Source organism: Chelmon rostratus, chromosome 13 (genome assembly GCF_017976325.1).
Source record: "Chelmon rostratus isolate fCheRos1 chromosome 13, fCheRos1.pri, whole genome shotgun sequence".
Classification (NCBI taxonomy): Eukaryota; Metazoa; Chordata; class Actinopteri; order Chaetodontiformes; family Chaetodontidae; genus Chelmon; species Chelmon rostratus.
The window spans coordinates 13,382,307-13,405,114 of record NC_055670.1 but is presented as its reverse complement, the minus strand read 5'-3'; the positions used below and the strand labels follow the sequence as shown (position 1 = coordinate 13,405,114).

The window sequence follows — 22,808 nt, the reverse complement described above, 5'->3', positions numbered from 1 at the left end:
AGACCACCGTTTAACACAGAGATGAAAGAGGAACACATTTAAATAAATAGGCTGTCAGCTTGCATTTTCCCCATGTGGACCAGACAGAAAAAACTAGAGCAGCTCCAAAAACAACATCACTGATCAGAGCAGTGTGTTTCTTTTTTTGTGTGGTGTGACTGCTCGTGGATTATCACATTAGCAACCACTTTCTACAGTTTTGAAACTAATTATCAAAACTGGTCGATAAAACATTCTTGATTAGTCTGTCCTACTCATTTTCAGGTCATTAGTTTGAGATGTAAGCTGAGTATATTATCCATTTTCCACTGTCCATACTCCTGTCCTCTCCCTCCCCCATAGTACCAGTCGGACCCGTCAGGCACTCCCTTAACTCCCTGTATAAGCCTGGCTGAATCACATGGTAGAGCTCTCTGCTAGGAGAGAAATTATCCAAGGATGTAAGCACAGGAAAAAACACTGAAAACATATTAGCTGCTGATAGTTTTTCATACCTCACACCATGTCTTTCCTTGTATTATCATATTATTATGTTGTGATGTGTACAGCAATTAAGATATTTTAAACAATTCAGCTAAAGTGACAAACAAGATGCTCACCAGTCCCGTCCACTTTTTGTTTATAGATAATATCTTTGGCTGTGTCTGAGAAGAATATAGCATCGTCTTCAGCACTGAAATCAACTCCAACAAAGTAGGAAGGCGATCCAGTGACAGGCAGGATGATGTCTTCCTGAGAAGAGAGGTTAAAGGGGATCCCCCTCACAGCCAGCTGGCTGGAAAACAGCAGAAACTGCCTCACAGCTGGAGAGAGGAAATCAGAAGGGGGAATGAAACCAGATAGTCATTCATGCCAAAGATATTTAGCCTCACAAAAAAGTAATGAAACAGAAGAAAGGGTTAAACAAGACAAAACCACTGTGGGTTGCTGCACAGGTGAGTTTCAGGTGAATTTTTACATCTTTAGGGTATTAAGTATAATTTTACACTAAACCAGGAAACACACCGAGTTCCAGGAACAAATCAGTGCAGTTGTAAGAGTAACGTTCTCTTACCGAAACATCGTTTGCCATCGGCATGTAGGTCGTAGCCCATGCGACATTTGCAGCGGTAACCCAGTCCCCCATTGTCACTTCTATGACTCAGAACACAGATCTGCTCACATCCACCTCTGTCTACACTACAAGGGTTCGGCACTGGAGACAAAAACAAAAAAATACCAATGAATGGCAAAGTTATATGAAATTAATTCTTTAAATACAGATAATTATGGCTTTCCTTTTAGAAACATTAGCAGTTAGATGCCAGAAAATGTTGCTAAATTTACACCATACTGTAGAATGAACAGCGACTGAATCACGACCACTCAAAAGGGACAAATGTGGCTCATTATAGGGCTTACCATATGGCTGTTTCAGCTGATGTATTACTGCTACTCCATGTGGGGTCTGAGATGTACTGTAAACAACTTGAGGACTGCCGTCAGTGAACTTGTTGGCTTTCATCACAGCCATCTTCGTCCAGTCCGTGAAATAGACACTGTGCTCAAACAGACTGATGCCAAATGGGTGTGGGATGACAGCACCTCCATGGACCACTGTTTTTCTATCAAAAATGTCGAGAACATTGATTTATTAGAATGTGAATATTAGCTTTTATGTTTTTTGTACATTCAACTAAGATGCCTAACACTACTATACCTATGAAGGCCATCATATGTTGCAGTTTCAATGTAGTCATAGCGGCTGTCCACCCAGTAGATGCGCTTGGCCTCAATGTCCAGTGTGATACCAGCTGGCCAGCCCAGTTTACTCCCGATGATCCCATAACGGTTGGTGCCATCCATGAAGGCCCGCTCCAGGCCTGGTTGTCCATTCAGTGCCTCCCAGTCTGAGAAGAACATATACCTGTGAAAGGAGGTTAAATGCTTGTCAGTCTGTCAGTTCTCTCTGAGGTTTGATCATTTCATGAGGATGGCACTGTACAAATGGGACTACAGAAATAACATTACATGTATTCACTTAAGAAAAAATAGAGGAGACCATCTTGTTAATTAAGTCTAGCATCCACAGTATTATGTCGCAAAGTGGGTGGCTGTGCATCTCACCAAAGAGCTGTACATAAATTTACGATAAGCAATTTATCTGTAGCCACCTGGCTCTCCTCCCCCCTTGAACTATACTATTGGATTACAATGAGGGTCATCACTTACATTGCTTCTCACTAATCCACCCAGGGCAATCTGCTAATCTCACACACACCCCCCATTATTCCATGCCAATGGAGCACGACAGATACTGTATGTGGGGTTTGGGAATGGCTGGACAGACGAATGAATGGAAACTGGGAGATGTGCTTACCCAACAGTGGGGTCCACCGCTACTCCTCTAGGGTTTCCGAGGTTTTCAGTGATGAGTGTGACCCGGTTACTTCCATCAAAGTCCACCATGTCAATCCTATTGACGCTGGCCTCCACCACATACAGTTTATTGTTCACCCAATCCACTGCCAAGTTCTCAGGGTAGTCAACTGATACATTTAAAACCACCTGCATGTTGGAACCATCCATATCCACAGAAAACACCTGTACACAAAAGACACCATTGTTGACAGGAAATTAGCCCTGAGGTGGCCACAGTTCCCAGAAATAAAGGAAAGATATAAAAGTTCTTTATGTTTTTTTTTAAGTGTATCTTAATATAATACTCATGCCCATTGGTACATTGAAAGTGTTACTGGTGAATTTTATTGTTCCAGCGCCCATACTGGCCACTGAGACATATTGATGTCAAGAGGCGTTTTTTTTTTTTACATCAATTTTAATGTAAGTAATGCAAAATTATGATTTCATTTCCACAAAATTCCCTCTTGATGCTTTTCTTTGTTGAGCCATTGCAAAGGGAGAGTAACACAATGAGCTAAATTTGCACTAAAAAGACTCCAACTTTGGAAGATATCAAATCTATTTGTCTAACTCAGACAGCTGAAACCTCATACTGCCTTTCTTTGAACTTTGTCATACATTTTTGTACAGAAGGTAGACCTTGGTTTTAAGATAGACATGAAAGAATGTGAACCTATCTTTCAAGAAAAAGGGTGCTTTAAGAGGAGTGTCTGGCCACTTGCACAGGCATGAATGTAAAGGTAGCAATAAGAAACACATTTTAAGAGGAAGAAGAAAAAGCCAGAAAGAGAGAGACAGATCATTGTTTTCCTATGTGATTGACTATGTCTTTTTACATTACTGGGAAGCCTGTAAAGTGGTTTCCTGAACCTGCCACTCCATCAATACTATGATGGCACTAGTTTCTCAGACTGGAAGCCTTGGCACCATGCAGCTGGTTAGGGGGATACTGCTCTTAGCAGTTCTGCTTCTTTTGAAACAAGATCCAGACGTTTAAAAAGCAGGATTTTCAACTGACCCGTTTAAAAAGAAATTGAAGATGTGGAAGTAGCCTGGTAGTTTAACCTTTCTGGTTGCATTCACATGCCCTGTTTGTGCTTTGCCTCCTTCTAATCTGACACACTGCCATGGAGGTGGCCGATATACACAGATGCCCAGTCACAGATATGTCCTAGCCTTTCAGTCCAGTGGCTGCAGTTCAAACCACTGAGGAGGCAAAGCATTGGCCAAACAAAGACTTTTTAGCTGGCTAAAGAATGCATATAGATGGACGGTGCCACTGAAAACAAATACACCATGATTACTTCCAACAAGATCAAGTTACAAAAATTGCACCCTGGTATGTGAACATCATACCAGCCTATCAGACAGGTTTCAAGATTAGGCCATTTGGATTCCATTCCACATCTACTTCCCTTCATTATGACCCAGCCGCAAAGGAGCCAACAACTATCCCATTATTATAGTATCAACATTGCTGATATTTTTAAGGATAACTGAAAGAATCCAGTCCTGACCAGTCCCAGGCTAACTCAAGTATTTACTCAGACAAGAAACTGGTCTACTTCCTGGAGACACACATTGTAGGAAACAGGTACAAATAACATTGGATATGTAAATTGGATAAAAAAAAAAATACCTTATTTTGAATGGTATCAGTCCAGAAGATTCTGTGGAGATTATAATGGAAGTCCACTCCCACTGCAACCCCTCTGTTCTGTGAATTAACCAAAGTGCGTAGACTGTTGCCATGGATGTCACCTATTAGCAAGTCTCTGCCATTAGAAAATATCAAGGAAGGGACTCCAGCTGCAAAAGAAACAAAAAGCAACATTTGACAAAACACACAGAACTACGGCCTGACATGTATTAAATAAGTTTCACAGTGTCCATGCTCAACAACAACAACCCCAAATTCCAAAAAGCAGGGACGCTGTGTAAAACGGAAATAAAACATGATGTTATGACTTGTTTACCCTTTTTTACATATACTCAATTGAAAACAGTACAAAGAAAACATAAACAACTTCACTGATTTTTGTAAAAATATGTTTATTCTAAATTTGATGCCAGCAACAAGTTTCAAACATGTTGGGGCAGGCAGGGGCAGCAAAAGACTGGGAAAGTTGTGGAATGCTCCAAAAACACCTGTTAGGAACATTACACAGGTAAACAGGTTGATTGGTAACAGGTGATAGTACCTCGATGGGGTGTAAAAAGGGGAATCCTGGAAAGGCTCAGTCGTTCACAATGAAGGTTGGAGCGAGGTTCACCACTTTGTGAACACGATTGTATAAAGGATATTGCTACATGGGCTCAGGCACACAAACCACTTTCTGTAAACACAGTTCATTTGCAAATGATCACATCCTGTTATTATTTACATTTTATGCAGCCTCCAAGCTTTTTTTGTAATCGGGGTTGTAGGATACAGTGGAAATTTACAGAATGTAGCACATGAATTCAGATCCCTGACTCAGACTGATGAAGGTACTTTCTAGCCACTCTTTTCACTAAAGCTAAAGGCAGAGAGGTCAGCCTCTTAGTCAACACTCTTTCTATGTTCCACAAAGACAAGAGACTAACTAAAACAACATTCAGCACGCAACAATGCACCAGAAAGAAACGCAGACGCTCAGTAAAGCAGCCACAGTGGTTCGCAAACAGGAAAGAAGCTATGCTAATGGGCTTCATTTGGATGGATCATTCACACATTCAAAATGTGAGCATACTGTATGTAAGGCAATCTGTTCAAACAGAGAGGAAATGACACTCACTTGAGATGTCAGCTCTGCAGTATCTGTGCTGCTCCAGGACGTAGCCCTCTCGACAGCTGCAGCGATGGGAGCCTATGCGGTCCTCACACTGCTGGTCACACACGCCCCACATCGAACAGTCATCAAAGTCTTCAGCATGAAATCAAAATCACAGCAGGGGAGGATTAAATGCTGATTTGTTTTCTTTAAGTCAAATTAAGCTTTTAACACATTTTTTCGACAATAACTTAAAGCTGTAATGTAATGTGACTCAACAAACATTCCCATCCTTCCTTTTCATTACAACAGTTCATGTGCTGCACTTTTCGATGCAAACAAAACAGCAGATTATATCTGCATTTCTAGATCCTGCAACCCTGAGTTGATTGCACTGTCCAGAATAAGAGTGCCAATATTAACATGCATCAAGTTCTGTTTTCACAGAAAAATCAAGAAGGTATGGAAAAGGAAAAGGCTTCCAGCCTAGCTAATGCTTATCTCATTTACTCAGTCAAAGCATGTACATTTCATTACATTGAAAAGCATTAAACACCATAACATATCCTTACAATTATTCATACCTATGCATGAGCGACTATTGTTGCTGCTGACAATGTATCCAGAAGGACAAGAACAGGTCCCTCCATCAGGGGAAGCATGACAATGATGCTCACAGCTCAGAGAGGCACATTTCCAGATACCTGTCCAATGCAGAAACCAGATTAGTGAATGGCAATACTTCAATAGCAGTTTCTGTGAAATTAGATGTCCTAATGTCTAATGTCTTGACACTAGTTGTGTTGGTACTAACTGCAGTTGCGCCCAGCAGTGGTGTTAGTTTCATCCTCTCCCTCTGGACAGTGAGCCGTCCCATCACACAGCTGATCCATGGGGATACACAGGCCAGAGGATGGACAGGGCCATTCTCCTGGGTAACACTCCCGCACTGCATTATCTGCACAGCAGGCAAAACAAATTCATCATCTTTGTCTGTGCAGTCTTACACATAGAAAAGGGAAAGCAAAATCAGAAAACAGGACAGCAAGGAGTTTTCCATGTGTTGAGACTGTTAGGAATTGAAATATATGCAGTGTGTATTAAGGACTGGCAGCCTTATCTCCACAGGAATGTGGTGCTGATCTTAAATTGTAACTAGGACTTTATTGTCAGGCAAATTACTGTCACTTTAAATCGATGCAGGGGAGTGGAGCTTTGAGGGGGTCACATGGGGGCTCAGAGGGCTTCTGCAGCCCATCCTCTAAAAACACACACTCTTCACAGCCGTGTGGAGGAATTCTAAAGACCTTTGGGGGGCTGCGCGATCTTGTGCCACAAAGAGGCATTTGAATAACACACTTAAAGGAGCACAGGCATAGCGTCTTGCTAGCCCAAACCAACCATGGAGACTGAAGATGAATCAGGTTCACACAGAGAGCCTGAGTTGTTGCACTTTCTAGAGTTACTTAACCAGACAAATCTATGCAGTAAAACTTAACTACATTCAAGACAACTCATTCCTAATTATTGTATCCATACCACAGCCTTTTTCATCTGCGTTGTCCTCACAGTCATCCTCTCCATCACAAAGCCAGACTTGGTGGATACAGCGACCACTGGGGCAGGTGAAGTAGTTCCCTCTACATGTAGGATATGCTGCAGGTCGAGTGGACAATATTAAGGAGAGAAGATATTAGAGACTAAGTTACAAGTCAGCCCATGCATCTGTCTGGGGGAAGATAAGAATCATAAGACAGACAGCGGGGTTTGATAAACAGAGAGGAGAGGGTAGAAAGACACAGGCTACATACTGCAGTTTAGCTCATCACTTCGGTCTCCACAGTCATCGTCATGGTCACAGACGTAGCGTTGAGGAACACACACACCATTATGGCATGGGAACAGGCCTGTATTGCAGTGCTGTGCTGAAGAAATCACAACAAAAAAGACCAAAAAAGATCTATTTGTAGATGATATCAAGCCACAGATTGTACTGCTTTTATGGAGGGCTCAACAATGACTTCCACTTGGACAATTTTATCACTAATCTGGCTTCTTACTGCAATTTGCCTCATCAGAGCCATCACGACAGTCAAGTATGTGGTCACATCGCTGGGTCCGGTTGTAGCAGGCCCCATTAGCACACCTCATCTGTGTACACTCGGGGTAATCTGAAAGATTAAATCATCATCAGGGCAACGCTATCCATTCAAATTAGCCTGACAACTGTGTTCTTTTCAGCTTTTAAAATGTGAAAAGCTCAGCGAATGGGAAGGATAAGAGAGTAAAATTTTACTCCACAACCATAACAACAGCAGTCACCACAGCATTCTTTATGCAATTGTGAGATTACCACAGCGTGTAGTGCTGTGAGTCTACCATGTCGGCACAATAATGGCATAGCAGCTGAACTTCAGCTTGACTAATCCACCAAGGAATCTGCAATCAACCTCTGACAACAAGAAGCATATTGTGGCCCATTCTGTCAGTCAGCGAGCCTCTTAATCTTAACAAATTGATTAAAATGCCACAGGAGCCTGAGATTTTAAAAAAAAGGGAACCACCCTGGAGAAGACTTACGGCAGTCTCTCTCATCAGACCCATCAGAGCAGTCCGCTACACGGTCACATCGGTATTCTCCTGGGATGCAGGCCCCGTAACTACAGCTGAACTGGCCACTGGTGCATGTCCTTCCAGCTGGGGATAGATTAAAGAGTAATTTAGCAGCACATAGAAAGGTTTTGCTCACATAGTTCTTATATGCACTTAAAATTTAATCTACTTGTACTGTAGATACCGGTACTGAACAATCATCTAATTTCTTAACTTCCTCAGCCCCACAGACCCTTTGGTGGCTCTGTCTTAAAAATCTTATTGTTCAAACCCACATACCTTCAACACGCCAGGAATATTTCATTTAATGTAATGGTGTAGCCATAAAAATGATATCCTAGATTTGAATTATTAAATTAAAATAAGTGCGATATACAGCAGTTACAATGACACTAAATATAATATATGATAAAAATATTAAAAACTACTCATCTAACAATCGGAATAATGATTTTGTATACTTTCCACTAAACTTTTATATGCTCCCTTGAAGAATTGCTAATAATGCAAAAATGTACTTACGGCAGTGCTGCCTCTCATCTGAGCCATCCTCACAGTCCTCCTCATCATCACACACCCACACATCAGGGATACATTCGCCGTCACTCAAACACTGGAAATGACTGTCATCACATGTTACCTGAGCTGTGGGAACACACACAGAGCATTTCATTATTGCATATGCATCTGGTCCACTACATTTTTGAGAAAAATTTTGTACTTTATATTGTCATGCTTTTACTTTTGAAACTTTAAGTAAATATTTGGTGATAAAACTATGTTTTTTAAGTAACATATCTGAGTATTTCTTCCACAACTAAATATTCCAGTCCTCTCAGGTAGACCAACAGTATGATAAAGTTGGTAACTCACGGCAGTCGTGTTCATCAGAGTCATCCACACAGTCTGACGTGCCGTCACAGCGCCAGTCACCTGGTATACATCGGCCTGTCCCACAGCGGAACTGCCCCAACTCACATCCTGCACACAGTTATAATTGTACATAATGAGCTTAATTTCAAGCTTTTTTTTTTTTTTTTTTTTTACATGCTATTAGAAATTTTAACCAGTAATTGTTTTCAATCATTGTTTTTTACATTGAAATTATTATCACTATTTAATCACTATATCATCCTGTCCATCCTGGGTCCTTGAGGGAAGTGGGAAAAAAACTATAAAAATATATTCATAAAAAAGAGATATAATAAATTCTTTAATACTATATATTTAGTAAAAATATGGCATATAGGGGTACAGATGCCTTCCACTGATGAAGCATGTTGTTAACAGCACTGACAAGCCTTGGAGACAAGCGTGCCAGCCAACCCCCCGACAGTTACACAACCTTCACACTGAGCCTCCTTTTGATGTTGTCAGTGAGTGGCATCTGTAGAGATAAGGTACCACCACTCTACCTTCCCAGACGTTTTCCAGGAGAGATTGATTCAGGCTGCATAGTTCAGTGGCAGAGCACTCCATCAGACCCGTCCAAATAGGAATGCGAAATTCTGATTGTCTCTCTGACAGCCTGATATATGGTGTGTGGTGTTCTTGTCCGGTCTGAAATGTAATTGGAATAAATAGTGGTACTGGGTGGTACCGCAACGATTTCAACCCAAATTCTTTGTGAGAAGAGCTGTGAGGTGGTGATTGGTGGTGCACACTTAGGGTTGGTGGTCTATCTCTGTCCTGCCTTATCGAGCATTTTGAAAACTTTCCTCCTTCTTGATCAAACTGCTTCCTACACTTGCGAAATATTGGCGTTAGTTATCTATAAGCAAATGCTGCAGTACACCAAAGCTCTACAGTTGTGCTATAATGGCTTAAAGTTACTAGTGACCAGGAATTAGAGAGACAAGCTGTGAAAAAAATGTTATCAGAGCAAAACATTTAATGTCTTTAAGGTAAAATACTAACAATTCATTGCCTACAAACCAACAGCCTATTGCCATGTTAAACATTGAGTAAGTGAGCCAACCCAACAACAAGCTACATATTTAACTCCTTCAGCAACTATTCAGGAGACAACCCGTTTTAATTTCCTGCTCAGTTTACTAATGATACAATTGCTCACAATCTACTCAAAGAGAGCCTTTGTCACAAAGCAGTGATGCTGGCGGTTTCAGCATCAACTATAGCATGGCAGCAGGGGCAAGTGTTGCATCCAACATACGAACGGCTAAAAGATGCACTCTATTTAACATAAATGGAATATTTCCCTGAACAATGAATACATTTAAGTGCTGAATGTCCAGACAACACAACTGTCTGTACAGGACCACAAAGTTACAAGAACAGAGAAAACAAATGTCTAAATGAGTAATATGTAATAATAAAGTTGACAGTAGCAGTAGACATGAAATTTCACTATGAATATCTGCTTTGGAAAAATTCAAGGTGTGTATGGCAGCCACACATCCAGACGAAAGCTGACAATTTAAAACCACATATGCCAAGGAGAAACCAAGCTGCTGGAGGCTTTCAAATGCAGCCTGTGTTTCCTGACCGTATTACTTCTGGGAAAGGTGACAGATACACTGAAGCTGAACCTTTCAACAGCACTATCTTGTGTGAGGGTTCTTCTTACATTCGGAAAAGAACGTCTTCTTTGTAACTCTTCCTTAATCCAAAAATGTCTTCATCCTGACAAAGTCACAATTTCACTATGTCAGTCAATCTTAGAAAAGGTAAAAAATTGCTTTAATCTGAGTCTGATGATCCTTGCTTTTATATTTGTTTTTTGGTTGAGTGTTTTTGTGTAATTTAATGTTCCTTTCCTGTCTTACTAGCCTTGTCTTTTCTAATTAGCAACTTAAACCCACAGCAGGAGAGAGCACCACACTTTCCATGCAGGAAGATAAGGGCGCCCTACTATTGCCCAACAAAGAAGAGCAGTAGAGGAATTTTCATTAGAATGAAGCCCCCCAAACGCCTTAAACCCCACTGTGAAATTACAATGGCACAAAAGAGGTGCCAGCAGGGATGCAAACTCATAACTGGAAGTGTCACCCTAAAAAAGCCACTTCGGAGGTGGACAGCAGAAAGCAGAGTACAGTAAGCCTTACTTCCTGTGATAAGGTAAAGCAAAAGTGGAAACGAAGCTTTCCTCTCATGGCCACCCATTAAGCAAACACCTGTCCAACACCTCCCTTTTGTCACATGAGGCGACTGAAAGATGTCTTCAAGCTTTCACCAATACCATCTTGTCTTGGCCCTGCCCTCTGCACTCACTTAATGTGTGTGGAGAATAGTGGAGAAAACGGCTGCTGGCAGCATGAAACGCTGGACCCGTCCATGCTGTCAGAGCGAAGTGCTGCTGCCTATTTCATATGGAAATCAATGCAGCAGAATGCAGTCAATTGCCAAACAAGTGACTTTGGCTCTTACTGCTACACACAAAACCGTGAAGAACCAAGGGGCTTTGGCAGTGACATGGGAGCAAAAGGGAGGAATAAATGGAGTGAGCAATAAAGCCTTGGTCTGGTCAGAATTGGGGAATACACAACAAGATTTTTGGTACATGCTTTAACAATTGCATGAGTGAAAAGAGCCATAAATTAAGTTGTCACAATGCAATGACTAACTGGACAGCTTATTCTTCCTCTGTACAGTGCGTCTCAGCTCAGTTTATTGGAAGCTAAACTCCATCCTCAGTGTCTGTAACCTAGACTGGGGGAGCTGCAGGAAAAGAAAGGATTTCCTCTCCATTTGTGCCAGCCGTGTTCCTGTTTCTAACGCAGTGTTACTGTTGCACAAGGACTTAGGCTCCTACACCGGAAAGAAGCCGACGTGAGGCTGGTGCGTGAGGTTTAACATGCACGTGCTGGCCAAGTTTGTGTGTCTTGAAAAGTTTAAACATTACACAAGACATTTTCACAACGTCATTACAGACTCAAATGAAAAATAGCTTTGATCAAATAAAGATAGTTGAACCCCACGCCTGAAGAAAACACTAGCAAACAGCAAAAACGTCTGCTTTCACTATTTAGTTTAATAATAATAATAAATACTTAATTAGTAACACCTTTAAAGTTCTTACTGTGCATTTAATAGGTTATTAAGCTCTCACTGGCAATGATTCATGGGGAAAACAACTCAATTCACTGCCAAAACATGTCTGGAACAGCAAAAATAGTAGAGGATAGTTAACAAACCAACACCATGAAATCCCCTCAGACTGTCACATTAGCTATTAATGTCAGTGTAAGCACTCTGCAGCAGTATCTGGCCTGAGGGCTGGATAATGTGTTACAGAAGGTCATGGAAGAAACTATTATCAAACTAAGGGATTTTTGTGGAGGATCAGACAGAGATTAGAGAAAGTACCATGTCCCCTCATAGTACAACTGCATAAATAAAGCATTAATTATCTTTCTGTGAATATGATTACGTGACACATCTTTCAGTCTCATTCACACACCAACAAATAGCCTTTAGGGAGCACTTGCTACTTGTCTTCATCACTCCATGGCAATCACAACAAATCCAAGCCAATGATTGACATGATCATGCTGACAAAGTCTGTTCAGAGTCTGCAGTTAAGTCAAGTCATTATTTTATACACCTCAATTGTCATCAGCAAATCTCAGCTACAAGTACTGTGACTGCTGTAATTCAAAGGAAATGCCATGTGAATTTTCTAAATGCTTCAGTCTGTGTCAGCACTGTTACATTGTCTTTCTGGCAAGGACAGTCCACCTTTTCTGTTTTGGTGTGTCTGTTAGCCAGTGAGGAAACAGGTCCAGGATATTTCATAATAAATAAATAAGAAAGCTGTAGCCATGAACATACTCTTAGTACAGTTTTTCTTAACTCCAAATGGCCCCTTAGGTAGAAATGGTTCCATTCTGCAGCAGCTGCAGTGTAATTAGTTGCTTGATTCACACTAAGGAGCTTACATACTAAGGGTTGAGCAAAAAGAAAGCAGATTACAATTTGAGAAGTAGGATCTAGCTGGGCTACAAACACAAGAGACAAACACAAGACTGTCACGTATACAGGGCAGTATCTGAGCATTTTGTCTGCCCCGTCTTAGATTAGAAATCAAAGTTACACCTAGAGCTGGGATCAGGTTTGAGTCAGTGGTTTGCGTCGTAAAATCTGCTCCACTGAACGAGATTTGTACCAGTGGCTCTCAGTCCTCACAGATTGTCTGTAAGTCACATGCTCTTTTCTGTTACCTAGCAACAGTAAAGCTCAGGCAAAAGTTCCTCAAGAGAACTTCCAATCTGTCTGAGGAAGGCTTTGTGCTCAACCTTTAAAGTAATACTATGTGGTCAAACATTTAACTCTACAGCCAAATTACTTTACCTAGGGGCCACATCAAAGTTACTGGAGGAGACTGTGTAGGTCCATTATAAAAGTGGCTTTTTGAATGATATTTCCATGTGTCTAGTTGATTTGTCCTCTTTACCATCAAAACCTGCATTGCTACCCATTGGATGGATTATTTATCTGTCTGTGCAGAAGACAAAACACAGAAACATTGAAATGAGGCAATAATTCAACTTCAGTTCCTCTGCGCAATGACTGTTTTGTTTTGATGAGCAACAAGTGCACTTGGTGAATCACTTGTTGCACAACAACTCTGCAGGTCCACAATGAATCATTCAGCTGACAGCTTGTGTGAAGAAAAGGAATATAGAGGGGGGGGGGAAATCGCACTTCTTACCTTCAGAGTGGCACCATCTAACAGAGCATATGAAGACGAGAAAGAGTTGAAGTAGCAGTGCTCTCCACATTCTGGCTGGTCCGTCCAGCTCCGCTGTGCAGATGGAGGAGCTGTAGGGACTGGGACTGGGATGCTGTTGCTTTCTTCTGTCTGTCTTTCTTGGCCCGCTAGTTGATGAAAAGGGGCGTGCACAAAGGCCAGGACAGCCGCTCCCCCAAGCCAGCCTCGGCCCTCTGGATAAATCCCTCTGGCCCTGGAATCTGCATAATGCCATGCAGGTCGGACTTGTCCTGAGTGCCAGTGATTTTTCACTCACAGCGGGCTATCATCACTGTTTATTTGCCCCGCACTTGGGAAACAGGGCGGGGGTGTCTACGGACACATGGGAGGAAAATAATGATGGGAGTAATAAAAGTACGAAAAGCTTCAAATTAGGTTGTCCTGAAGGCCCAGACAAGTGTGGATCGAGCCCGACTAAAGACCCTTGAGTCATGTTTTGCACACACTTCCCCACATCAGGCTTGATATAGCTACGACAATAGAGTTGCAAGACAGTGAAAGATAGTTTTACATATTAAATTTGCAAAATGAATGCTAAAAAGTGGTGCAAATACCCCAAGTTACAATAAATTCATTATCGAGTACCAAGGGAACGCTTTAGGTCTCGTAGGAATATTCGTAATTCCCTACAGACTACACAAGTGATTTAAGACAAACAATTAAATCAGTGGAACTGCCGGATCTCAACACGAACAGTAACAAATATAGGTATATGCGACATAGAATTACGTGGATTTAATATACCAAAGTGCAACAAGATTTAAGCAACACCAGATAAAACCTGCTTCTTCCACCATTATTTTCGGGACGGTCCATACCTTCACAGCGCTGGCGGCTGATCAGAAGCCCAACAGCCCCATCATGTGGCCGAGCAGGGGAACAGGGCAGTTCACCTGCCGCTGCTTCTAAATCAGAGGAGACGACAGCTCAAAAAATGGTTGCCATAGACGACCGAGCAACTAAACCTTGAAGAAGCTTTCTACGGTATGTGGAACCGAGCCTTGTGAAAAACAACAACAACAACAAAAAAAACGTTTGTCTATGTGAAACCAAGAAGGGCTTTAGGCAGCTGTTACCCTTTCTTTATTTGGCTCGTCATGGCAGCTCCACAGAGGAATGCAGACAACTTCATGAAGGTGGAGACCAACACGATGAAGGTATCTAACAGTCAGCTAAGTTTCAAGTTATAGATGCCATCGTTGAGAATCTGTGCTAGTCTCAAACTAGCCAGTAGCTAGTTTAGCTCGCTAAATAGGTAGTTAGCCGTCTCCTGCTTATACACTTAAAATTAAATGTGAAGTCATCTCAAGTTACTTGCTCATTATCTTATATTACGTAGGAGTCGTACTAATTTTTTTTTAATTTAAACATGAAACTTGATAGAAACGTGTGTAAACAGATGAGTTAACGCTGGCTAACTATCGGTGAAACAGAACTAACGTTAATAGACGTAACGTTGACATAACCGCCGTTAACTGTTCAGCAAATTATGGAAGCGTCTCGCGCACACGAAGTCCTCAGCTATGCCGACGAAACACTCATGATATTTTGCCGACTTATCTGTTATCATATAAGCTTTGATTTGGATTTATACATATTTTTAATTTATATGTTTCTTCACGTATGTGTAACGTTACAGTGTTTATTCTCAGAGGTTATGTAGCTTTACGTTATAAGTTACGTTTCTGGGGTGACGTTAGCTAGATGTACTAAAGCTAAGTATTGAGTTAACGTTACCATTTAATCCACAGCTAGCTATCTACTCCACTACATTTCTTGGAAACATTGTACTTTCCACTGTACTGCATTTTTTGAAAATGTTATTATTATTATGTTATTTGATAGTATTTTAAACCACTTTCATTAAAAAAAACAACATGGGACGCGATGGAAAACAATACATTATGTTACATATATTACATAACAATATATTCCAAAGAAATATATTTTCTTTGGAATATGGGGGGGGGGGGGGGGGGGGGGGCACCCTATAAAAATTACAACTAGCCCATAAGTTTCAACTTGACTGGCCAAACTAGCCAAATCAATAAATCAACCAGTTAGCTAGCCAGTATTTCTTCATTGTAGACTTACTGTGTCGTTATTGGCCTATGTCAAGTAACAAGAAATTGCAAGTACAGAAATGACCTATGAATTTTTCAGAAAGATAGTTTAACAATAGTGTCGTCACTACTGTTTTGTCCTTCTTGATCATAATTCAATCCACTAAAATATCTTGACAGGATTTGTATAACTCTTCAATACTGATTTCTGTGTCCGCCTCAAACACCCAGTGCCAGTCAGGTCCTAGTCCAAACACAGCATAACTTTACCAAGAAGCAGCCAAAAAGACCTGTCTCACTATGTTTTAACACAGGGCTTTTTCCCTCATTCTCAGCATATGGACAGTATTCAGAAGTCACTGGAGAAACTTCGAAACCTTTCTGTGGAGGATACAACAGAGACGCTGCGGTCCAGGATAGATGAACAGTCAAGTCTGATCTGCATACTGAAACAGAGAGCAGATGAGCTGCTTCTTCGATGTCAAGCCGTGCAAAAGATCAATACAGAGCTGGAGGGCCAAGTCACAGGCTGCCAGAAAGAACTGGATGGCGAAAGAAAGAAAGCACAGCTATTAGATAAGAGATTCATGGATTTAGCTGCCAACAACCAAGCGATTATTGCTTTTATGGACGAGTACAAAAATCAGAATGCACAATTAAAACTGGAAAACAAAGAGCTGCAGTCAGAAAATGAATCACTTTTCTCCCAAAAATTACAAGATAAAGAAGTGTTTGTTCAAAACCTGATGCAGGAAATCAAACAGCTGACAGAGAAATACTCAAATATGGAAGATAAATATCGGTAAGAAGAATCAATATCAGTTTTTAATGGTGCTGAAAGATCAACATATTGATCTGTCGACAGTAATCAAGAGCTACTTTGATAATCTTATTTTCTAAGTAATTTATCCAGTAAAACTGCCAAACATTTACTGATTCCAGCTTTTACAATGAGAGGATTTGCTGGTTTTCACTGTTTAATCGAATAGTTTCGAGTTTTGGACTGTTTGTGGCAAAAAACAAGCAGGGTCCTGCAAATTTTAATCTTTCAACATTTTATAGACTGAAGGATTAGTCCCTTCTTAAAAAAAGTGATAATCATTGATGATATAATTATTACTCACAGCCCTAGTTCTTTATCATTTACATTTTAGATTAAAAATTATGATTTTGATGTATTATTTTAAATCTGTGTTTAAGGGAGAAATTAGCTGGATGTCAGTCAAAACTCATGGAACAAGCAACTCAGCATCAAGTCAAAGAGGCATCGCTACTTGGTCAAATACATAATGCTCAGAAACAGCAAAGAGCTGCTGAAGAGATGTGCAAAGGTGGGTAGTCAATGTTTTATCGTTCTCTGGAGCGCTACAGAATTCAAGCACTTGTAAACTTGTGGCCATCTTTCCACGATCAGACCTTAAGCTGAAGCTACAAAAGGTGGAAGAAGAGCATGCTTTGAGGGAAATCCACATGAGAGAAAGCACAACAAGCCTCACCAAAGAGAAGGACAAATTACTGTATCTATCTATGGAAAGAGGAAAAGTAATACAGGTGATCTTATAGAATATTTGTTCTCAGTAAAATCACAGCTCTGCGCAGATGAACCAGTCAATTCATGTACACACATTTGGTCTTAAATGCAGGACAAACAAGAAGAAATCCAGCAGCTGGAAAGAAAATGGAAAGAAGAGAAAAAAGCAAGGGTCGAAGCACAGGACAGGTAAATTGTGCATCAATAACACACTACAGCTTTAAGAAAAAATCTTTGTAGTGTAAGTTTTATCCCTGTTTATATTTGTCTCTGACCTTGCCTCAGGTTTGAACAGGAAGCAGAAGCTGTTAATACAGATGTAAAAGTGAAGTCTCTCCAGTCTGCTCTTGATGAATCCATGATAAAATATCAGAAGTTTAAGAAGGTTTGTTGGAATCTGCAACATTGATGATTGTAACTGATAGTTGCCCATGTATACTGAGATGCTCTACGTATTCTCTCATTATATCATTATTTTACAGGATTTTGAAGCCTTCAAAGAACACAGCGTCAACCTCCTCACAAAAGAAAGAGAGTTAAATAAGAAACTTCGCCACATGATGGGCTAAACTAAGCACAGTGTAAGTGTTTTTTTTTTTTTACCAAAGTTTTCATTAAAACAATTTTCACCAAGAATTTTTGCTCAGTGACAGTGCTAACAATGAGAAAGGGACAAGACAAAATGCATATATCACAATGTAATTTTTAATTTCATCTTCACCTTTCCAGAGAAATTGAACCACAACACAACATACTTAGCATGACATGTTAGAAGTTCCTCAAATAGAAATTATACTGTACAAATGTTTCTCTCATACAACCTTACAGACAAATCGCTTAAGAATGCTCCTCTGCCAGTTTCTCAGCCTTTTGGACTACTTCTTCAATAGGACCCACCATGTAGAAAGCTTGCTCTGGCAGGGGGTCATATTCACCTTGAAGAGAGAGGAAAGAATCACAGTTAACACCAAATGTCTCTTAAGTTTAGAAATGCTTTAACCATGGCGCAGCGCTCTACCTCCAAGAATGCTCTTGAAGCCTTTGATTGTTTCCTTAAGAGGCACCAGCTTTCCTAAGTGGCCAGTGAAGACTTCTGCAACCTGGAAGGGCTGCGACAAGAAACGCTGAATCTTCCGAGCGCGAGCTACAGTCAGCTTGTCTTCCTCAGACAATTCATCCATACCCAGGATAGCAATGATGTCCTGCAATGATTTGTAGTCCTAAAAAGACAAGTTGTTAGACAAGGTTTAGGTTTAGTTCATGGATTGTAGATATTTTTGACAGCCATTCAACATTTGTTAGCATCCAACATAAGGCTTGCCTGAAGAATCTTCTGCACACCACGGGCAACATCGTAGTGTTCAGCCCCAACAATGTTGGGGTCCATGATGCGGGAGGTGGAATCCAGAGGGTCCACAGCAGGATAGATACCGAGCTCGGCAATAGCGCGGGACAACACAGTTGTTGCATCCAAGTGAGCAAAAGTTGTGGCAGGAGCAGGGTCAGTTAAGTCATCAGCAGGCACATAGATGGCCTAAAACAAAATGAAATATTTTCACATGAATAATCAGGACAAAGGACAAAGGAGAGAGTGCTGACATGTGATGTGCATCTTGTGTCATCTCACTTGTACAGAGGTGATGGAGCCCTTCTTGGTGGTGGTAATTCTCTCCTGCATTGTCCCCATATCAGTAGCCAAGGTGGGTTGGTAACCCACGGCAGAGGGGATACGACCCAACAGGGCAGACACCTGAATGACAATGACCCAAATATTCAAAACTATATATATATATATATATATATATATATATATATATAGTGACATTTTGTTGATGGCATCTGCAAATAATGGAAAACTTATTTGGCACCGCATACCTCTGATCCAGCCTGGGTGAACCTAAAGATGTTGTCAATGAAGAGAAGCACATCCTGTCCCTCTTGATCACGGAAGTATTCAGCAACAGTCAGACCAGTAAGAGCAACTCTGGCACGGGCACCTGGAGGCTCGTTCATTTGACCGTACACCAGCGCTACCTGGGAACATGAATACAAGAATCACCTGGGGAGTTTAGCATGAGTTTACACTGAATACATCTTCACGAATCCATCAAAGCTGATCAGCTACATGTTACATGTCGTGCTGCGGTATCCGATTCAGATGTCAAGCTAAATGGTGTTATAACAAATACATGTAACTCATTGAGAGTGTCACCTTTGAGGTGGTGTCCTTCAGGTTAATGACACCAGACTCAATCATTTCATGGTACAAGTCATTTCCCTCACGGGTTCGCTCTCCCACTCCAGCAAACACAGAGTAGCCACCATGAGCCTTGGCCACATTGTTGATCAGCTCCATAATCAGCACAGTCTTGCCAACACCAGCGCCACCAAACAGACCTGAAGGAACAAAACATGCACAATAATTACTTGTCATGACATGCATGTATAAAATGTAGGGGGGAAATAAATCTGTGATGTCATATAATCCACTAACCAATCTTTCCACCCTTTGCGTAGGGTGCCAGCAGGTCTACCACTTTGATGCCAGTGACCAGGATCTCCTGCTCCACACTCATGTCTGTGAACTCAGGGGCTTCAGCGTGAATAGGAGCAGTTCTGCGAGATAATGTGTTATTTTGAATCACGGTGTTCAAAGGATAAGAATGAATTGTGAACAAATCCTATGAAAAGACCCAAACCAGCTAAATACAAACTCCTATAAAGAGAAGCTACATTCACATATTTGTAGAAACAGGCTTGCAGCTGCTACAGACAGGGTTGTAAAGCCAAGAAATACTGAGAGAGATACTGTTGATGTTGGTCTTTTCATGGCATTTGTCACTTACTGTTTGGTGGTAATTGGACCCCTCTCATCAATGGGTTCTCCAATGACATTCATGATCCTGCCCAAGGTCTCAGGGCCCACAGGGATCCTGATGGGTGCTCCGGTGTCCAGAACCTTCTGACCACGGACCAGGCCCTCTGTGCCATCCATGGCAATCGTCCTGACTGTGTTTTCACCTGAAGAAGTGCATGAAGAGACACGGTTTGAAGTTCACAGCCGACATCTGAACACTGACCTGGCGAGCGACGTTCCAGCCAGTATGAATTCGGCACACTCACCCAGATGCTGCGCCACCTCGAGCACCAGCCTGCTCTCGCGGCCAGCCACCTCCAGTGCATTGAGAATAGGAGGCAGGCCTTCATCGAACTGGACATCCACCACAGCTCCAATCACAGCCACTATGCGGCCATTGGCAAGTGCTGCCTGAGCAGCTGGGGCAGCGTAACCCCTGCCTGAAAGGACAATGTCAGGAAAAGGACAATGACATTAATGGAAACATATTATCAGCGACTTCACATATGACAGCAGCAACTTGATTTGAGAGATCAATACATCTTAGAGAGAATGAACAAGGATTAACGTGTGCATGTGATATACCTTTAAATAAACAAAAAGTAAAATACATTTCAACATTTTGATGCTTCTGCATTACATTTTCCTATACATTGATATCAGGTTGAACAGTTAAGTGTAAAATATCGATTTGTACTGAGTTAGTTGGAAAGGTCATTAATGGAGACAGTGACCCAAGACATGACTGGAGCTACACCATCTGAATTAAGTAACAATATGACCAAATAACTGCTTATCTCTTATTTTAGCTGCTTTAATTAATCGCAAATAATTGGAGACATTTCATTGTAAATTTGAGGCCTGACCCTCTTAGCATGCTACATTAGCGTTGAAAACAACCCAAAGGACATATAACGCAGACAGGCCAGCTGATGTTTAAAAAGTGGATCCACTCACTCGAAGAAAGAGCCGCATGTCTCCCGCTGATTGTCTTCAGAGAGTTGATCCCAGGCTTAAAAGCCTGCAGAGCCCCGCTGCAGCACCGTCCCACAGCACCCAACATGGTTAAGATGGCTGAAGGTGAAGGCACACACAGCTATGGACGATCCTGTACTGCTCAACCCAAGAGCCCGTCTGAGCATGCGTGATCTGTCCCCTCTTTTACCGTAAGAGGGCAGCACAACCCAATACACCCATGGCACACGTCGAGTAAAGATTTCCCTGATTTCTGGTTGTTCTGTTGCTGCCACCCTCATGCTGCAAGATGATGTTGCAGAAGTGTTCATTCATTTCATGATATATTCACAGTGTAATTAATTTGGTAAGTAACCTAAACCTAGTAATGTGGTAAGTAACCTAGTAAACCACCCTAATATCGCTCAAAATAAAGACAATTTAGGAGACTATTGTTGCAGGTCATGACTGTATAGGGACCCGTTTATTCTTCCCTTCTGTTCCCTTCAGGACCAGAGTGTGTGCTTCTTGTGTTTTATAACCCCTCCCTCCTGTTGAAGTTTGCAATATTGTCACACAACTGCTCACATGGCATACTTTTCCATAGTTTAAGTTTAAGTTTCATGCAAAGATTGTGTTGATGAAAAAATAGCACAAAGAGTTAAAAAGTAGGTTATCTTTCAAACATGTCATAAGAACTTGGCAATGTTAAGTCAGCAAGAAGTCAGCTATTTCAGTGTGTCTATACAGAGCGTATTTCACTTTTTTTTTTTTTTTTTTTTTACATTTTTAAACCACTTATTGAGCAAACAAAGAACTTTATTCTCTATCAGAATAACTATTTCATATTTTCCATACCTGTTTCTTTAACTTAAATCGCTCGACCCCTTGTCTACCTTTTACAAAATAATTTATTTGATATATGTACCTGAACCCAACCATTGAAAAACACCCCAATTTAAAAGCTCACAAGGGAAAAAGAAGAAAGTAGAGCAATGACTCACTTTGTCTCTTTTGTAATGTCATTCAGTTAATTTAAATGTTCTGTATATCTTTCTGAGTCTATCTGCAATTATTTTGCCACCTCATATGGCCTGTAATACTGTCACAGTTGTTGTCTCTTCAGTTTAGTGGTGTTTTATCACAGGTTTAAAATGTTCAATAGTTCTAATCTTCTGCAATCACTAGTACTCACAAACATAAAAGGGAACCTAAACAAAGCATTCAGTCAGTGATGGACACACATGGAAGACAACCTGCCATGACTTCATCATTTTCACAACCTACAAACGTTGCAGCAGCATATAGGAACACTATGAATGGTTGTCAGTCATCATAGAGTTAAGTGACGGGGTAGATTTTGCCAAGCTATTATTCAATGCAACATTCCTTTGTGTCAGAAAGTCTCCTCTTCTTGCCTGGAGCTTTGCAATACAAAGCCTCATAACCTCAAGCACAGCAGGCAAAAAAAGTCACAAATCCCCAGCCAGTCTGTACAGGACCAGCCCCATCTTTAAAACAAACCAGGAGGAGTAAGGTCACCGCCTATGGTCAATGGTCAGATGGCCATCTTTTAGGGTCTGAAAGGTTGAGTTGCCACCTACAGCTTGCAATTATTTATCTTGTGAAAGATAAATTGCATGTCATTCGCCTGCTGGTTGCAACTCTCTTTTCATAAAAGCATTATTCAAGTAAACAAATCACAATAGACAATAGAATGTATTCTTAGGCTTTACTAGATGTTACTGTGGCCCTCATACTAACTGCTCTCTTTAGATCTATTTCCAATCAAAAAGGGAGGTTTATATGCATTGCTTATTGAACTCTCTGAATGGTATTTCAGAGATGTTGTAGCATTTTTAGTTGAGGTCTAGTTGAGGTTTCTGTTGAGAATACTATAGTC

At 41.1% G+C, this 22,808-nt stretch overlaps 3 protein-coding genes across 3 annotated transcripts in view; 1 reads left to right on the top strand and 2 right to left on the bottom strand.

Annotated features, from left to right (window-relative positions):
• The window catches only part of lrp2a (low density lipoprotein receptor-related protein 2a), a 48,029-nt gene extending 34,519 nt beyond the window's left edge, over positions 1 to 13,510 (bottom strand). The window contains exons 1-16 of the mRNA XM_041950067.1: positions 13,441 to 13,510; positions 8,643 to 8,750; positions 8,292 to 8,414; positions 7,737 to 7,853; positions 7,217 to 7,327; positions 6,968 to 7,081; positions 6,696 to 6,812; positions 5,971 to 6,114; positions 5,741 to 5,860; positions 5,181 to 5,309; positions 4,043 to 4,212; positions 2,360 to 2,583; positions 1,700 to 1,906; positions 1,402 to 1,604; positions 1,055 to 1,195; positions 600 to 803 (exon numbers count right to left, since the gene is read on the bottom strand). Coding sequence (XP_041806001.1) covers positions 600 to 803; positions 1,055 to 1,195; positions 1,402 to 1,604; positions 1,700 to 1,906; positions 2,360 to 2,583; positions 4,043 to 4,212; positions 5,181 to 5,309; positions 5,741 to 5,860; positions 5,971 to 6,114; positions 6,696 to 6,812; positions 6,968 to 7,081; positions 7,217 to 7,327; positions 7,737 to 7,853; positions 8,292 to 8,414; positions 8,643 to 8,750; positions 13,441 to 13,510 — 2,302 coding nt within the window. The remainder of the gene's footprint in view (positions 1 to 599; positions 804 to 1,054; positions 1,196 to 1,401; positions 1,605 to 1,699; positions 1,907 to 2,359; positions 2,584 to 4,042; positions 4,213 to 5,180; positions 5,310 to 5,740; positions 5,861 to 5,970; positions 6,115 to 6,695; positions 6,813 to 6,967; positions 7,082 to 7,216; positions 7,328 to 7,736; positions 7,854 to 8,291; positions 8,415 to 8,642; positions 8,751 to 13,440) is intronic.
• A 1,087-nt stretch (positions 13,511 to 14,597) lies between these two features.
• Positions 14,598 to 17,663, top strand: zgc:172182 (coiled-coil domain-containing protein 89). Its single transcript, XM_041951482.1, has 7 exons — positions 14,598 to 14,657; positions 15,899 to 16,365; positions 16,764 to 16,894; positions 16,978 to 17,114; positions 17,207 to 17,283; positions 17,380 to 17,479; positions 17,577 to 17,663. Exons 1-7 carry the CDS (start codon positions 14,598 to 14,600, stop codon positions 17,661 to 17,663), a joined length of 1,059 nt encoding a protein of 352 aa, XP_041807416.1.
• A 118-nt stretch (positions 17,664 to 17,781) lies between these two features.
• LOC121615900 (ATP synthase subunit beta, mitochondrial-like) lies at positions 17,782 to 21,062 on the bottom strand. Its single transcript, XM_041950402.1, has 10 exons — positions 20,909 to 21,062; positions 20,218 to 20,391; positions 19,941 to 20,115; positions 19,589 to 19,710; positions 19,307 to 19,491; positions 18,970 to 19,128; positions 18,722 to 18,844; positions 18,416 to 18,628; positions 18,113 to 18,314; positions 17,782 to 18,029 (listed from the first exon to the last, which is right to left on the bottom strand). The coding sequence occupies exons 1-10, from the start codon at positions 21,012 to 21,014 to the stop codon at positions 17,932 to 17,934; spliced, it is 1,557 nt and encodes a 518-aa protein (XP_041806336.1). The 5' UTR covers positions 21,015 to 21,062; the 3' UTR covers positions 17,782 to 17,931.
• Positions 21,063 to 22,808: the final 1,746 nt, after the last annotated feature.